This window comes from Pseudorca crassidens, chromosome 3 (genome assembly GCF_039906515.1).
Source record: "Pseudorca crassidens isolate mPseCra1 chromosome 3, mPseCra1.hap1, whole genome shotgun sequence".
NCBI lineage: Eukaryota > Metazoa > Chordata > Mammalia > Artiodactyla > Delphinidae > Pseudorca > Pseudorca crassidens.
In genome coordinates, this window is record NC_090298.1 from 95,660,145 (window position 1) to 95,674,226 (window position 14,082).

At 41.0% G+C, this 14,082-nt stretch overlaps 1 protein-coding gene across 5 annotated transcripts in view; it reads right to left on the reverse strand.

Moving 5' to 3' along the window:
* Window positions 1–14,082, reverse strand: part of SEMA6A (semaphorin 6A) — a 129,097-nt gene that overhangs the window by 23,670 nt on the left and 91,345 nt on the right. For 3 of the 5 annotated variants that reach the window (XM_067731499.1, XM_067731501.1, XM_067731502.1), the window contains exons 12-19: window positions 13,812–13,967; window positions 10,908–11,084; window positions 10,392–10,532; window positions 10,225–10,305; window positions 7,972–8,030; window positions 5,543–5,563; window positions 5,356–5,406; window positions 49–204 (exon numbers count right to left, since the gene is read on the reverse strand). In XM_067731499.1, the coding sequence (XP_067587600.1) occupies window positions 49–204; window positions 5,356–5,406; window positions 5,543–5,563; window positions 7,972–8,030; window positions 10,225–10,305; window positions 10,392–10,532; window positions 10,908–11,084; window positions 13,812–13,967 (842 nt within the window). The remainder of the gene's footprint in view (window positions 1–48; window positions 205–5,355; window positions 5,407–5,542; window positions 5,564–7,971; window positions 8,031–10,224; window positions 10,306–10,391; window positions 10,533–10,907; window positions 11,085–13,811; window positions 13,968–14,082) is intronic. The other 2 variants (XM_067731503.1, XM_067731504.1) reach the window with 2 other exon arrangements.

Consider the following 14,082-nt stretch of genomic DNA (forward strand, 5'->3'; position numbering starts at 1 on the left):
TTTTCCCTCCCTCTCCCCCCAGAGGAAGAGGTACTTCCAAGGCCTTACCCTTCTTGTCTTGGTGATTATGGGAAGACACTGCCCCCAAAGAGTCTGTGCTGTCAGGTGAATCCTTCCAGTCCAGCATTCCTCCCCTAGACTCATACCCCTCTTGAGCCGCCGAATTGGACGTGGTGGTGCTGGGCAGGAGGGAACTGGAGTGCCCTGTTTTCATCACAAATATAGTTAGGGAAAACATCACCGGAGACACCCGCTCTGCCTTTGCTCAGAGGCCAGGAGGTTGGACACCCACGCTGGCTGTAAAAGACTCAAAGGAGATTGTCCTAGAAATAACAAGACTGGTGGGTAGGATTCAGCAGAAGACCCCTGAGATTGTCCTAGAAATAACAAGACTGGTGGGTAGGATTCAGCAGAAGACCCCTTGTACTTGTAGTTAGAGGATGAAGGGCCAGATCTCGTTTCTGCTGTTTGCTGAGCCTGAGGGAATCCCTTAAGCTCTCTGGGCCTTGGTTGGTTTTCCCTGTGCACGAAGTGGAGATGATGTCGTTTACCTCCCAGTGTTGGAAGGATAAAGTGACATCACGTTGAAAGTACCTAACAGTATCTGACACACAGTAAGCGCTCAAGAAGTATCCGAGTCCTTCTTTGGTATTCGCACAGCAGCACTAAGGTAGAATGTGTCCACTCTGGGGACAGCGTTTGTGACGGATGGGGCAGGTTTATGGTAGTGGGTGAGCCTCTGCCCCGTCACAAACAGCTCAGCTGCCCTGAGCCTTTCCCATGGAGGACGTGTCTAGTTTTCAGCTGCAACTCAGCCTCACAGGCATTCCTCTTTGCGGGGGAAGTGACTGCTTTCTAAAGGGATCTGCTCCCACCCCCTCCTTCCTGGAACAGAGGCCTCAACTGCTCCATGTTGTTATGGCTGTGCCTTTTGTGTCTTATTCCAGCCAAGTTAGTTTCGTGGTTTCATGACTCATACGAGTGAGAGGTGGTTTTCTGAGGCCACACTGACTGATCCAATTCCGATTAGAAAGGGATAGCTTTTTGAGATCCAGAGCGGCCAACCCTAGGATAATGCCAGAGGAAGGATGGCTAGGTTGGGAGTTACGGCAGAAACTGGATGTTTCCTGTGAACACATTTCTAAGCTTTCCCCCCCATCATTCCACAAGGTTAAATGCAGATCATATCTGGTGCTTTGATCTAAGCTGTCACAATGATTTAAAGAAGCCCCACTACCTGTTCTCTCTGGTGGAAATAAAAAATCACCTCTCTGTGATTTTCCAGTAGAGTCTTTGGCTTATTAAAGCATCTTACCTACAGCAGCCTCTTGAACAATTTTTAAAAAGACATCAAGGCAACCACTGTGAATGTGTAATTGGGGCCTTTGGTAGAAAGTAGGACAGATTCACAAGTGGCTCCAGCCTTGGGCTGTGATCACCGCATATGTGATAAATATGATACTAGCCACCAGAAAGAAAGATGATAATGAATGCACTGCATTCTTCTCTTTTACAATTATGATTGGAAGTTGGATTCCTAGGAGACTTTAATACTGTAAATTACACACTGTGTATACACACACGTGCGTGTGTGTGTGTATGAATAAAGCGGGGAAAAGCAAGCCAGCCAAGTGGCTTATCTAAGCTATAGGATTTCCATGGAGGTTCCACACTTGAAGTGTTACCACAAAGCTTTGGTAACATCTAAGAGGCCCCTTTCTGTGTAGAGCTTGTTTGGCTCTTCCACAGCTTCAAATATCCGCTTTGTTGCAAATAGTCTAGTTCGCATCCAACCGCTAAAAACCTGTTCGTTGAAAAGTAAAGAATTCTTGCGTCTAGACTTTTTGTTTTTATATTTCTGGGTTTCACATCTCATCTCCCAATACTGGTAAGAGAACAAGGGTAGGAAAATTATTAACCTGGAATTGGCAATACAGACTTTCTTGTACGTCCTTTATGCTTATATTGAGGTCTAAAATACAGCCCTATTTTCTACTCTTGAATTCAACAATGCTCTCGTGCAGTATACGGTCAACCTAAGAGACTTCAGCACCCAGCCTAAGCAAACAATTAGAAATAGCTTTGCAGGGAGTCAGGAAGGGGGGAAGGAAAAATAGAAGCCTCTCCTCCAAGTAGCAAGAATTTCTTTTACCTGAATTGATATGCATTTTGAGCACTTTCAATTTAACTGTGTTCAAGGGGCAATTTTATGGTAATGCCATTAAGTATGGTTTAGGGAGAACATTTCTTAATATGGTAATCTAGGGGAAATAGATGCCTAAGGGACACATTCTCTGTAGAAAGATTTCCTGGACCATATGCTGCAAATATATGGAAAACTCATTGGTAATGGAAAGCTATGGCTATGAGAGGAAATTAATGTGGACCAGATGGTAGTTAGGTAGGAAAATGTTTCACACAAATGTGAGAAATCAGCTCCTGCCTATTGCTGAAGTGTTAGTCTAATACCCACCACATCTCCGTATTCTACATGTAAATCTAGAGAAACCATGCATCTGATGTTCTCAAATGGAAAAAAAAATAGCGCAGCATGAGGTTTGTAATCTTTTAAACTTATGCTTGAGGACAGGCAATATGTGTCATGGGTGAAGCAAACAGTCGGAGAAAGCAATGCCTGATTCTCAAGAATTTTAGAACTACCATGTAGAAGCACCATGAAGCAGCCATCCTTAGTTTGAAATCAAAGAGGTGTATTATTATTACCTCTCCAGCTGTTAAAAGGAAATCACTTATATTCCTTCTTAGAATCTGATTCTACAGGCTATATTGTTTTTGTGCATTCCCTAAGAGACTGTAACCAAAATAATGCTACAAAAATAGGCAATCGTTTGTGGATATGGTATTACATGTCAACAATTTGGAACCTATAATTTTGTGTTGTTAATCCAGTATGAAAAGTCATATTATCATCAATGGAGCTTATGGTGTATTATTCTTATAATATACAAAGAAATATTTAAAAAGTTAACTTTAATATGCATCATATTGTTTCTCTATATCTACAAGTCTTTGTAATTCTAGAGGTTAGAGATCCTTCAAACTACTCTAACCTATTAACAATGATTGTACCCAGTTAGACACAGAAGAGACACTAAATCAATACAAGAGAGGATGAGAGAAGGAAGATAATCAGGGTCCAATTCACTAAAAAAGGGTTCTTGTATATGTAAGTGGTGTTGCACAGAGCTTTTGCCACACAGAGAGTTTGCATGGCTTACTGAACGATCCCTTTTTCAGAGTTAGGCAGTTCTGGTTCTGCGGGTCACCCTATGAGTCTGTACTCAGCCACTGAACTTTTTATGGGAACATGCAAAGGACACAGCTAGACACAGTGGGTGCATTTTGGACTTTGGGGTTGGCTTCCTAGTCTACATCCATGCTCATAAAAACAGCAATTTGCTTTTTTCTTTGATGGTTCAAATATAGCACCTAATCCAGTACCTGGCACATAGTAAGCACTAAACTAATGTCTACAAATGAATGAGTTAAATCTCTTCTAGGTTTATTAGCTCCAAAATAAGCATCTCTTGCAGTAGTTTGTGAAAAGAAAGTCTCCTCTGTTTTTGTAAGTACTGTCTGGACCAGCCCTCATGTTGATGGTCAGTTAATCATCTAACCCCTTCACACCCGGGAGAGATTGAGCCTGAAATGGACAGGGTCATTAGTTGAAAGGAAAATTCCAACTCTTCTTTAGTTTCATCACAGAAACCGCTGACCGAGCGAATGGGCATTGTTCTTTAAAGTGTTAACACGGAGGAATTAATAAGTTCCTTTCCTTTTATAAAGGCAGTAAGAGAGATCCATAAATTGAAGAGTGATTTTTGTTCATAAAGAGCATCCCATGGTTTAATTATTCCATCTATATGAGAAATTACCTGGGAGTTAAAATTGGCCGTAGTACTATTGATGAATGCTGGGGTTACTGGTTCAGTTAGATTCAAGACCTGAATTTCTCAATATCTGATAAAGATTATTCAATTATAGGAAATGACTGCAAAGTATGATATTGGAGAAGTGCAGATGCGAAGTGGGTTCTCTTTGTGAGGGGCAAGCTAAGCTAGATGACACTTGCCTCCTGAGAAGTGTTTCTTCCAGCTGTTGGTGTTTGACATTCTGGCTTGAATCATAGACGAGAGAATGGTAAAGGTGGATGAATTCAGTGGGCTCATCTACGCCATGCTGCCTCACTTCACGACAGGAGAAACCGGGCATTGTTTTCCCTACCTGCACAGCCCCAGTTTATAAGATAGTCTTTAGGACTTTCAAAGAGGCTTTTTATTTATGCTAATTAGACACAGGAGTGAGAGTGTCCACAGAGCTATTAGATGTATTTGTAGCCATCTTGAACTATTTTTTTGAATCCTGAATCCACCTTGCTTTCTTTTCTTCCCTCTTTTTTTTCTTTTCTTTATTTTGTCCCCTTCCTCTCTTACCTACCTCTACATTTAAAGACTGACCTAGAGCTGTTATTGTTACGTGTCTTCAACATAAGTTATAAAATGTGTATCAGTGAAGCTTGTAGTCCCCATCATAATGCAGAAGCTTAAATTTCCCATTACATATATGTTGTTCATTATCTTTAAAAAACACATGAATAGTTTACCTTAATAAACATTTGGGGAGGCTTTGAGAAATGGAACTGGAACATTTCAACTACAGTTTAACTTTTCTTATAAAGAGTTCAGAACAGTCTGTTTATGGACTTAATGGCTTTGTTTAGTATAGTGTCTGTATATTTCAGAGCAGGAACAATGGGGTAAATCCTGTTTGCACATCATTTCCGCTGCGTCACTCTTCCTTGTATACATTTAAAGACGTTTCACTGAAGATACGTCTACGTATTCATACTCTTTGTGTGATTAAATTTCGATGGCTATATTGGAAAGTTTTGCCTAATAAGAACTTAGTATCTGCACTCTGTGTAGATTTTCCTGCAGAGGGTATTGTTCTGAAAGTCAGCATTTTGGGGAATGATACTATCAGTTAAGGAGCTATGGCCTATGAGTTATAAGCACTATTCTTTTATCTTGGATGTACTTATGTCCAGAAGCAATTTCTTCTCCCTCAAGAACTCATTAAATGCATTCACCAAATTCCCTAAGGTTGGCATATTTCATGTTCTGTGGATTAAAAATGTAGGACTCATTCTCACATGTCAGTTGTCTCATATATGTAGAGTAATTTTTGAAGCATCATGAAATCTATGAATAATTTTAGTGAATTGGGGCCCTGAAGTAGCAAAGAATCTGGTCCATGATGTTTAGGAATGAAGATTATAAACTACCACAGGATGAATGGCTCGAAGAATAAAAAAAAAACAACCCATAAACTGACCATATACTGTGTTGTAAGACATTTCATGATCTGGTAGAGGAGTTGAAATGTCTATAAAAAATAATGAGAATTTAAAAATTAATTTAAAAATAAACGTAAAATTCGAAAATACTCAAGAGGTTTAGTGAAACAGGATTTCTCAAATATATTTCCATTGCTATTAAATTATGAGTAATATCTTCCTTACCATTCAGTGCCACGAAGGAATCTGAAAGACAGAAGGGAGGAGTAGGTTACTTAACATTTAACACTCTGCTCAGTGTGACTTCCGTAATAAGTGGGAGTGAGCTGATACAGAGCTGTGCTAACATACGATCCCCAATACTAAGTAAGCGCTTTTTACTTTCTGCTTGTAATAGAAGATGCTTCATATTTGGTCCGATTTCATATCCTTATACTATCTCTTTCCCAAGTGAGCTTCCTCAAAGTCATGCCTTTGTTTCCAAGAGGCAGAGAAAAAGCAAGTTAGTGGAAGGAATGGTAACTGCGATTATATGTAAGCCCTACTCCAATCAGAGGGATGTGTATGTGGATAAAGTGAGTCACATCTGGACCACACTTACAAAGCACATTTTCTTTACATTCTCTCTCATTTCATCCTCCCAACCATGCTGTGAGCAACTGTCCAGTATCACAATGTTCTGAACTCAGCAGGAGTTTTAGTTAGGAAATTAACAAAAATAAAAATCACACATACAGGCAACATACATTTGTGTGTGTGTGTGTGTGTGTGTGCACGTGTGTGCCCCCGCTGTGTGTCTGGGTCACGTCACTTGTTCACTCAGCCTGCTACTCAGCCTCTGACACTGGCTCTTTATGGTTTCCTCATTTTCCCTAAAACTCCTGTTAAAGAGTCATTGTGTACCAAATATCTAAATCCTTTGAATGCTTGTGTGTGACTCGATATGTCTGACAGAAGTAGGTCATGCTCCAGTGGGCGCCCAGGAGCAGAGAAGCCACTAGGAAAGGCATTACCTCCTGCCCCGGAGCAGGCACCCTACGTGCCTCAGCAGGAGTGGGGATCGAGTTACCGAGCACATGGAAACACAGAGGCTTGACCAGTGAGACGGAAGAGTAAATCACAGGCCTGGGGCCTGAGGGTCTGCCCTGCACTCTGCCTGAGGACCCAGGCGTGGTGTAAGCCTGCTGGTGTAGTGGATGCTCTAGAGAGCCAGTAGCACTTTCACATTTTTCATATATTTACCTATTCAATCCAAATGGACACCCCTATTTTTCTAGATGCCTGTATCATCGAATCATAAAAATATGGAGAAAATTATTCACTAAAAACAGCTAATTAAGTTCACTCAGACATACATACCAACCGAAACCTGATTCCCTAAAAATGGGGCCATAAGGCACAAACATGATCAAGAGCCACCAAATCAAACATCACATTGTTTCACTGCAGACACATAGCAGAGCTTTTGGGCTCCGGACGCGCAGGCTCAGCGGCCATGGCTCACGGGCCTAGCCGCTCCGCGGCATGTGGGATCTTCCTGGACCGGGGCACGAACCCGTGTCCCCTGCATCGACAGGCGGACTCTCAACCACTGCGCCCCCAGGGAAGCCCCCTATGCTAATTTCTTAATTCAGAGTTTGTGTGTGAAGACAAGAAGCTTTTTCTGGTATATATTTGCAAACAAACAAACAAACAAAATATGACCAAGAATTTGGAGATGAGGCTCTGTGGCCCTATTTATTTGATTATGTCTGTTCTCTAGAACATGGCTCAAAGATTTAGAGTTATATCCATGATTTTCATTATCAAATCAAATATCAGAAGTAATATAGTTTCATTCCCTTAGGAGCTATTTTTGGTGCCATTCTGAATACAGGCTTCTTGAACTTTATCACATACAACATTTAAAACATGGCAAACTAAATGTTTTCCAAGAGTATGGCATTATTCTCTAAATTAGCATTAATAAAGCATTTTCAGGAGAATATTGATATTAATCAGATCACTGGACAACTGGGCAGACCTTTGACCAGGTTCCTTTATATAAAGTTCTAACTAAAACGTTGGCATGTAATAACTTTTGAAATGACCTCTGAGATTAGTATAGCAGGTCAGTTCTTATAAAAAGGTTATTTTGAGTCACCTCGTATGTAGTGGGTTCTTTCTGAAATTTTTTTCTACTGCAAATGGTAATAAACCTAAATCTAATTTAAAAAATAATTTTGTTAATCGATATGTTCAAGAGAAATAAAATAGTCCCATTCAATTAAAAAGCTAGAGTACAGCGATCAGTCTTTTTATTATTTGGCTGAAAATCATGGCAATAACATATCTTTAAAAACAACAAAACTGGTTTTAAATGGAAGTGCTGATGTAACTTACTGCTCTGCTGTAGTAGACATCCTCTAGAGTGAATTTGTTCACTCTATGTGAACAAATGAATATAGGTGCCAGCACTTACGGCAACAGCATCGGCAACAGAGGCTTCAAAACACACAGTTTTCTTTGATATTTAGAAGGTGATTTCTGTTATTTATGCATGTTTTAGAGGCAGCTGCACTCAGTTTCACATGTGGGGTCATGTTTCTAGGCCAGTCTATAAAAGCATCTTTTTTATAGAATAAATACCCAAATGGATAAAAAGCTCTACTTACTGTGACAGTCTCCCAGGCCATCTGTATTGCCACGCTCTATGTCCTGTTCAAAAGTCAGTCTTCCAAAAAAAAGGAGGGAAGAGAAGAAAGAGAGACACAAATTCAATGATATGAGTCTACTGCAGGATGCATCTTAAGTTTCACTAAAGCAACTAACACAGTTTGATAAATTGAGTGACAGGTGCCAAAAAAGTAGGTAACAGCTCGAAAGTTTATCTCCAAAGCTTACAGAAATGAGTCCTTTGTGAATCTCCCAAGAGAAGCCATGTTTTAGACAGTTAATTCAGGTATTATTCAGGGAGTTAATTAGTTTGTGGATTACCTATATCACTCTTTGCCTCTGATGCCCTGAGCATTTCTTAAATATCTAAGTTTACATGTTAACACACACTCCTTACGTAAGTGATACAGACGTCTCTAAATTAGAAAAAAGTCTTTTCCTCTCTTTTGCCCCAACTCTTGCCTTCCTAGACCTTTACTTGTTTCTTTGCTTAGAAGTAGCTTTGTATAACAAAGTGTTCAGATGGTCAGCGGATATGTGGGACCCTGAGAGGATGGACATGGCGGTGCATTTTGCTGAGACCACTCAGGTGTTTCGTTCACTCCTGCCGTGGGCCCAGTCCTCAGGAGTATTGCCGTCATGCTCCCCTACAGGCTCACTCTTCTTATAAGGTCACCTTTGGGCTGTATAAGCTATTAACGCCATTAATAGGATCAATCCTAATAGAATGTATTTTGATTTTTAAATAAGCACACTGGAATACTCCAAAGGAGTCTTGTCCTTTTTTGGGGGGAACTTTGCGCTTCTTTCTACACCATAACTGAAACTCCTGTTTTGTAACTGCCTTCAGAGTTTACTTATGAGCCATATAGGAAAACTTTCTGGAAAGTCACACCTTGATCTAATAATGCACCATGTTTGTTTTCCACTGTTCTTGTGTTGTATTAAAAATCAAATTCATCCTCAAAGGCTAAAGATTTCTAGTGCTAATGAAAGCCAGTATGCACCAGGCCCTGAAGGCCACTTTCCAAAGAGAGTTCCACATGTTTTGAACAATGAAATGTTCTCATGTTGACTTTAAAATGATTCTTAAAAATCAGTCTGCCTACTTTTGGTCACACCTTGACTAAAGAGAGGAGATAGGTCATTTCTCAGCTTCCCTCACTGTGCATTGTGATCCTTTCTCCTTCACTTCAAGGTTCCGGTGAAAAGATGCAAAGCTTTAACACTGTAGTAGGTCAATATTGCTACTCACAAAGTTGATCTAATAGTAAATGGTGAGTCAACCCTTTGCATTAGTCAAATTTCCAGGTCAGACTTGATAGTTACCATTAGCTCTGTATATGGAAATACTTTCCCTCAAATTATGCAGGTGGTCATCAGATATGCCCTCCTGTCTGTTGACTAGCTATTCTCAAATGGGAGAGGAGGCTCAGAGTGATGTGAGGACCATCCTTTTCGCCCTTTAGATCAGAGGAAGTTGAAGAAATGGCTAAGAAAGAACTGTGCTGCCATCTGGCACTTTCCTTGAATTGCCATAACCTGTCAAGGACATGCGTTGACTGTTTTTCCAAATGTCACTTTGGATTTCACATCCACTGAAGTAAAAGCGTAAAACCTTTGAGCTAATACCATCCAGGCGTTTAAAGTCAGGGTAACAATTCTAAGCATCAAAATCACATGCATGGCAGACTAGCTTGATCTAGCTGATCTGCTGGAGAAATGCCAAGAATTGATTTTACTGCCTAATGAGTAATAGGGTCAACGGTTCTTCAGTGCAGGGGAGAGGTTTATTGCATGTATACACTGTGCTTGCAGTACAAACGCATTGCTTAACAAATGCTCGGCAGTTTCTTCTCAGCCCTGGACGGTCAATTAGAAGAGCCAGTTTTGCTGTGGCTGGACAAACCACATCGCTAATCTAATTGGTACCCTCCTGCTCCCTTTCTCTGCTGTTCTCGCACTGTGATGATCCAGGCATGTACCATCTTGTCCCTCTCTCCAGGGAATACTTAGAAGTCCACTGTGTTGTTTCTTTCTGTTTTTAATTAGTCTGAGGATGGATGATTAATCAATTGGAAATCTGCCACGTGATGTTGGGTTGTTCTATGAAATGGGAAAAGGAGAGAGAACGGCCGGCAGTCGTATTGATGAGGTTTGTGCACAGAAGGCTGAGTGGCGGTGGTGTGTGTGAGCGCAATTTATTGTACGTCTAGGCCGCTTTATACTCTCCCACACCTCGGGCTCCTTACCTACTGCCAGGTGACAGATGGGCACAGGCACCTCCTTCCTTTACCCACCCACAGTAGGGGTCTCTGGAAGCGATACAGGTTCTGTAGGAAGAGGATGACTGTGAGCTACCTAGGACTCTTTTCTAAGCACCGTGGACTTGCTAATGATCAATGAGGCAAATACATACTTTTTGCACTTCCCATGTCGTTCACACCGGCCAAGGGGAACCTTTATCACACAAGTGGAAAATGCAACATACAGAGAGCTGCTTGCTTTGTCCAGTTGCATGCCCATAATCCTCTTGTCTTCTACTCCGTCATAGCTGCACCTAATTTTATAAGGCAGGATAATATCATTCATAGTCTCTCTTGGGTCAGTTCTCTCTTTCCTGCCACCACCCTTACAGCCCACCTGCCAGCGCACAAGGTCAGATCTCTTAATCTGATCCAACTGAACGGGAAACAGAACCTTATGTGTGCAACCCCCCACACACATACACATAAACACACAATGTATGTGTTTATATAAACACACACATTATTAGCAAGGAGAAAATAATGCTTTTAATGTATGAAAAGATTTTTACAAATAATACTACAAGTCACCTAAGTGCATAAAATCTAAGTCTGCCATGATTTCTCTGAATGGAAAAGGTAATAAAGTAACAAATAGTTACTAGGAAAGAACCAAACATTCTACGCACTTTTCAGGGTTGTAGACGCTCATCTCCTCCAGGAAAAGGCTGTCATTTAGGAAACCACTGTTTCCTATCCTGGCCAAGAACTTCAAGATGATTCCTTTCTCTGATCCCAGGAAAACCACAGTGTGATTCTGATATGGCCCAGCAGCGGTGTCCACCACAATTTTGGTCAGGCGGTATCTAAAATGACAGGATCACATTTTTTATCTCTTCGTTGGTCTTTCATTAAAGTGTCCCCTTTTCCACTTCAAACAATTGGGATAGAGCTTTCTAGTAATAACCTCAAGAAAAATATATGCATATAAATAATGCTCTCAAGCTGTTCTGCTCCTTTATTTCCATATGTAGAGCATTAGTATGGCTCCAGGGGGGAGGAAAGAGGTATGTATGTGTGGAGGCCAAGTTACATAATAAATACGTAGCCATCACCATCTGAAACCACTCAGCAATTATCCCTTCCATGAACAACAAGGAAAGACTGATGTCTGCTGTGAAGAGGGGAAGAAATAATAAGTGAATTCATTTAACATTTCGCAATGCAAAGTACTAACCACTATGCGATCACAGCTAACATTTCACTGAACACTGAAAAGAAAAGCAGCGGCTACCATTTTTCCATACTCTTCCTCTGAGGTGCCAAGACTTGTCAACAAAATGTCAGACTGGAAAGCTTTCTGTTTGTGTACAGAGGGGTAGAGAGTTCTGAAGGATGGGGAGGTAGAGTGCTAATGGCAATATTAATAAAAAAATGGATATACAAGCCAAACAAGATCCACCTAAAGCCAAAGGTGAAGGGCATTAGTCCTCTTGCCTGCCTAGATAAGTCCTATTGGGCATGCTCCTTCTCTGAAATCCCATAGCCGTTCAACACTCCACTCTCCTTAAGCATCATGGCAGGAACCAGGAAACATGGACTCTTCTGCAAGTTACATACCATGGTTTCCATCTTATGGGCAAGAGCCATTATAGTATTGGGTTGGCCAAAATCTGCCTTCGGTTTTTAAGTAAAAATAAAAGACACATTTTTCATTTTCACTGAACAACATATTCACCCTTTTGTCCCACTACCTTCTGCCATTTTTCAGGCAACTTCATAATTCCATCTTTCCAAAACTTTTAATCTTTTTGAGCATGGAACTGTTCCAGGTGCCTTTTACAGTCTTCCAGGGAATTGAAATTTTTCCATTAAGAGAATTTTGTAAAGACCCAAATAAATGGAAATCCAAAGGTGCAATGTCTGGTCAATACAGCGGATGCATCAGAACCCTGGCCAAACCATAACAGTTTTTTTTGCCTGGTCACTGAAGAAACACGCAGTCTTGCATTATCTAATGCATCATATAATTCTGGACGCTTTTCATCAAGTGCTGCGTTCAGTTGGTCTAACTGGGAGCAGTAATCGTTGAAACTGTTTGGTTTTCCGGAAGGAGCTCATAATAGAGGACTCGCGTCCAATCCCACCATATATGCAACATCACCTTCTTTGTATGAAGACCGGCCTTTGGAGTAGTTGTTGGTGGTTCATTTCGCTTGCCCCATGATCACTTCCATTCCACATTATTGTACAGTATCTACTTTTCATCACCTGTCACAATTTGTTTCAAAAATGGAGCGTTTTCATTACATTTAAGTGGAGAATCGCATGTAGAAATATGGTCAAGGTTTTTTTTTTGCTTAATTTATGTCGAACCCAAACATCAAAGCGATGAACATAACCAAGCTGGTGCAAATGATTTTCAACGCTTGATTTGGATATTTTGAGTATGCTGGTTATCTCCTGCGTGGTATAATGTTGATTGTTCTCAATTAATGTCTCGATCTGATAGCTATCAACGTCAACTGGTCTACCCGACCGTGGAGCATCGTCCAGTGAGAAATCTCCAGCACGAAACTTCGCAAACCACTTTTGACAGGTTCGATCAGTCACAGCACCTTCTCTATACACTGCACAAATCTTTTCTGGCATTTCGGTTGTGTTTTCACCTTTCTTGAAATAATACAGCATAATATGCCGAAAATGTTGCTTTTTTTCTTTCATCTTCAGTATTAAAATGGCTACACAAAAATTCACCGATTTTCATAAGTCTTTTTTAAAATGCACACTGATACGACAGCTGTCACACACAACCTAACAAAATTGCTTCGAATGAAGTTAAAGACAACTAAGTTCTACTAGAGCCATCTTATGGAAAAAATGGAATGAACCTTTTGGCCAACCCACTACTTTAATATCTTTCAATCAAGGCACTGTTTAAAAATGGTGGTAAAGTTAATTAACATTTTGTTTGATGACTGCCCAAACTGGATGGTACTTGGGAAAGCCTGTTGAACTGTTTGGCAGTAAGCCCTAAATAAATATGAGAAGGAGGAGTATTTAATGCTGTCACAGATTTCTAAGCAGCTATCCGTTCTCTGTTGGCCACCACTCCAGACAACAAATGCTCAAGTATGAACCCTTCATGCTGGTTTACTTGTGCAAATGCTCCATTACTCCATGCTCCGTATGACAGCTAACAATCTAGGGACAGTGCTCGGATGACGTCTGCAGCATGCTTTGCAACCATATCCAACCAAACAGGTATCTACATCCATTGCCTGATTCTATTCACTGCTCCTCTACTCTTACACACATGGGATGAACAGGCTAACGCAGAAGGAGATATCTTTGTTTCTCTAATTGCTGGCAAGTGTCCAATGAGCCTGCTATCTGAACTGTGTTCACTGGGAATGTGGTCATGGGGCTTGGTGGCATCCACCCATGTGCCCGGGACTTCAGAGCTGAATCAATGCCCAGGATAAGAGAAGATGTTTGTGGCATTTCAAATTGTGATCCACTGATGATAGGTTCTGTAAGCATGGGAAGGAACAGGGGACATCCAGTGAGGACATGGTTTGCTTGACACCCACCTGACCATCGTCCTCAGGAACCATGGCTTGTTGATGATGGAGGGCACGGCCTCATCCATGAGTGGGTGCGTTTTGATGAAATTCAGGGTATCGTCAGGAAATTCATTGGAGGTTGCATATTTTTCTAAGGAGGATGAGCCAGCGCAGCAACCTGGCCTAAAAAGAAACAAAGGGAGGGGGCTTATATCACGCTTTATGGCAAATTCTTTGAATGAACTGCTTCTCTGTGCCTATTGCATGAGGGAGAATATACCGTAGGCTGAGAAGAGGA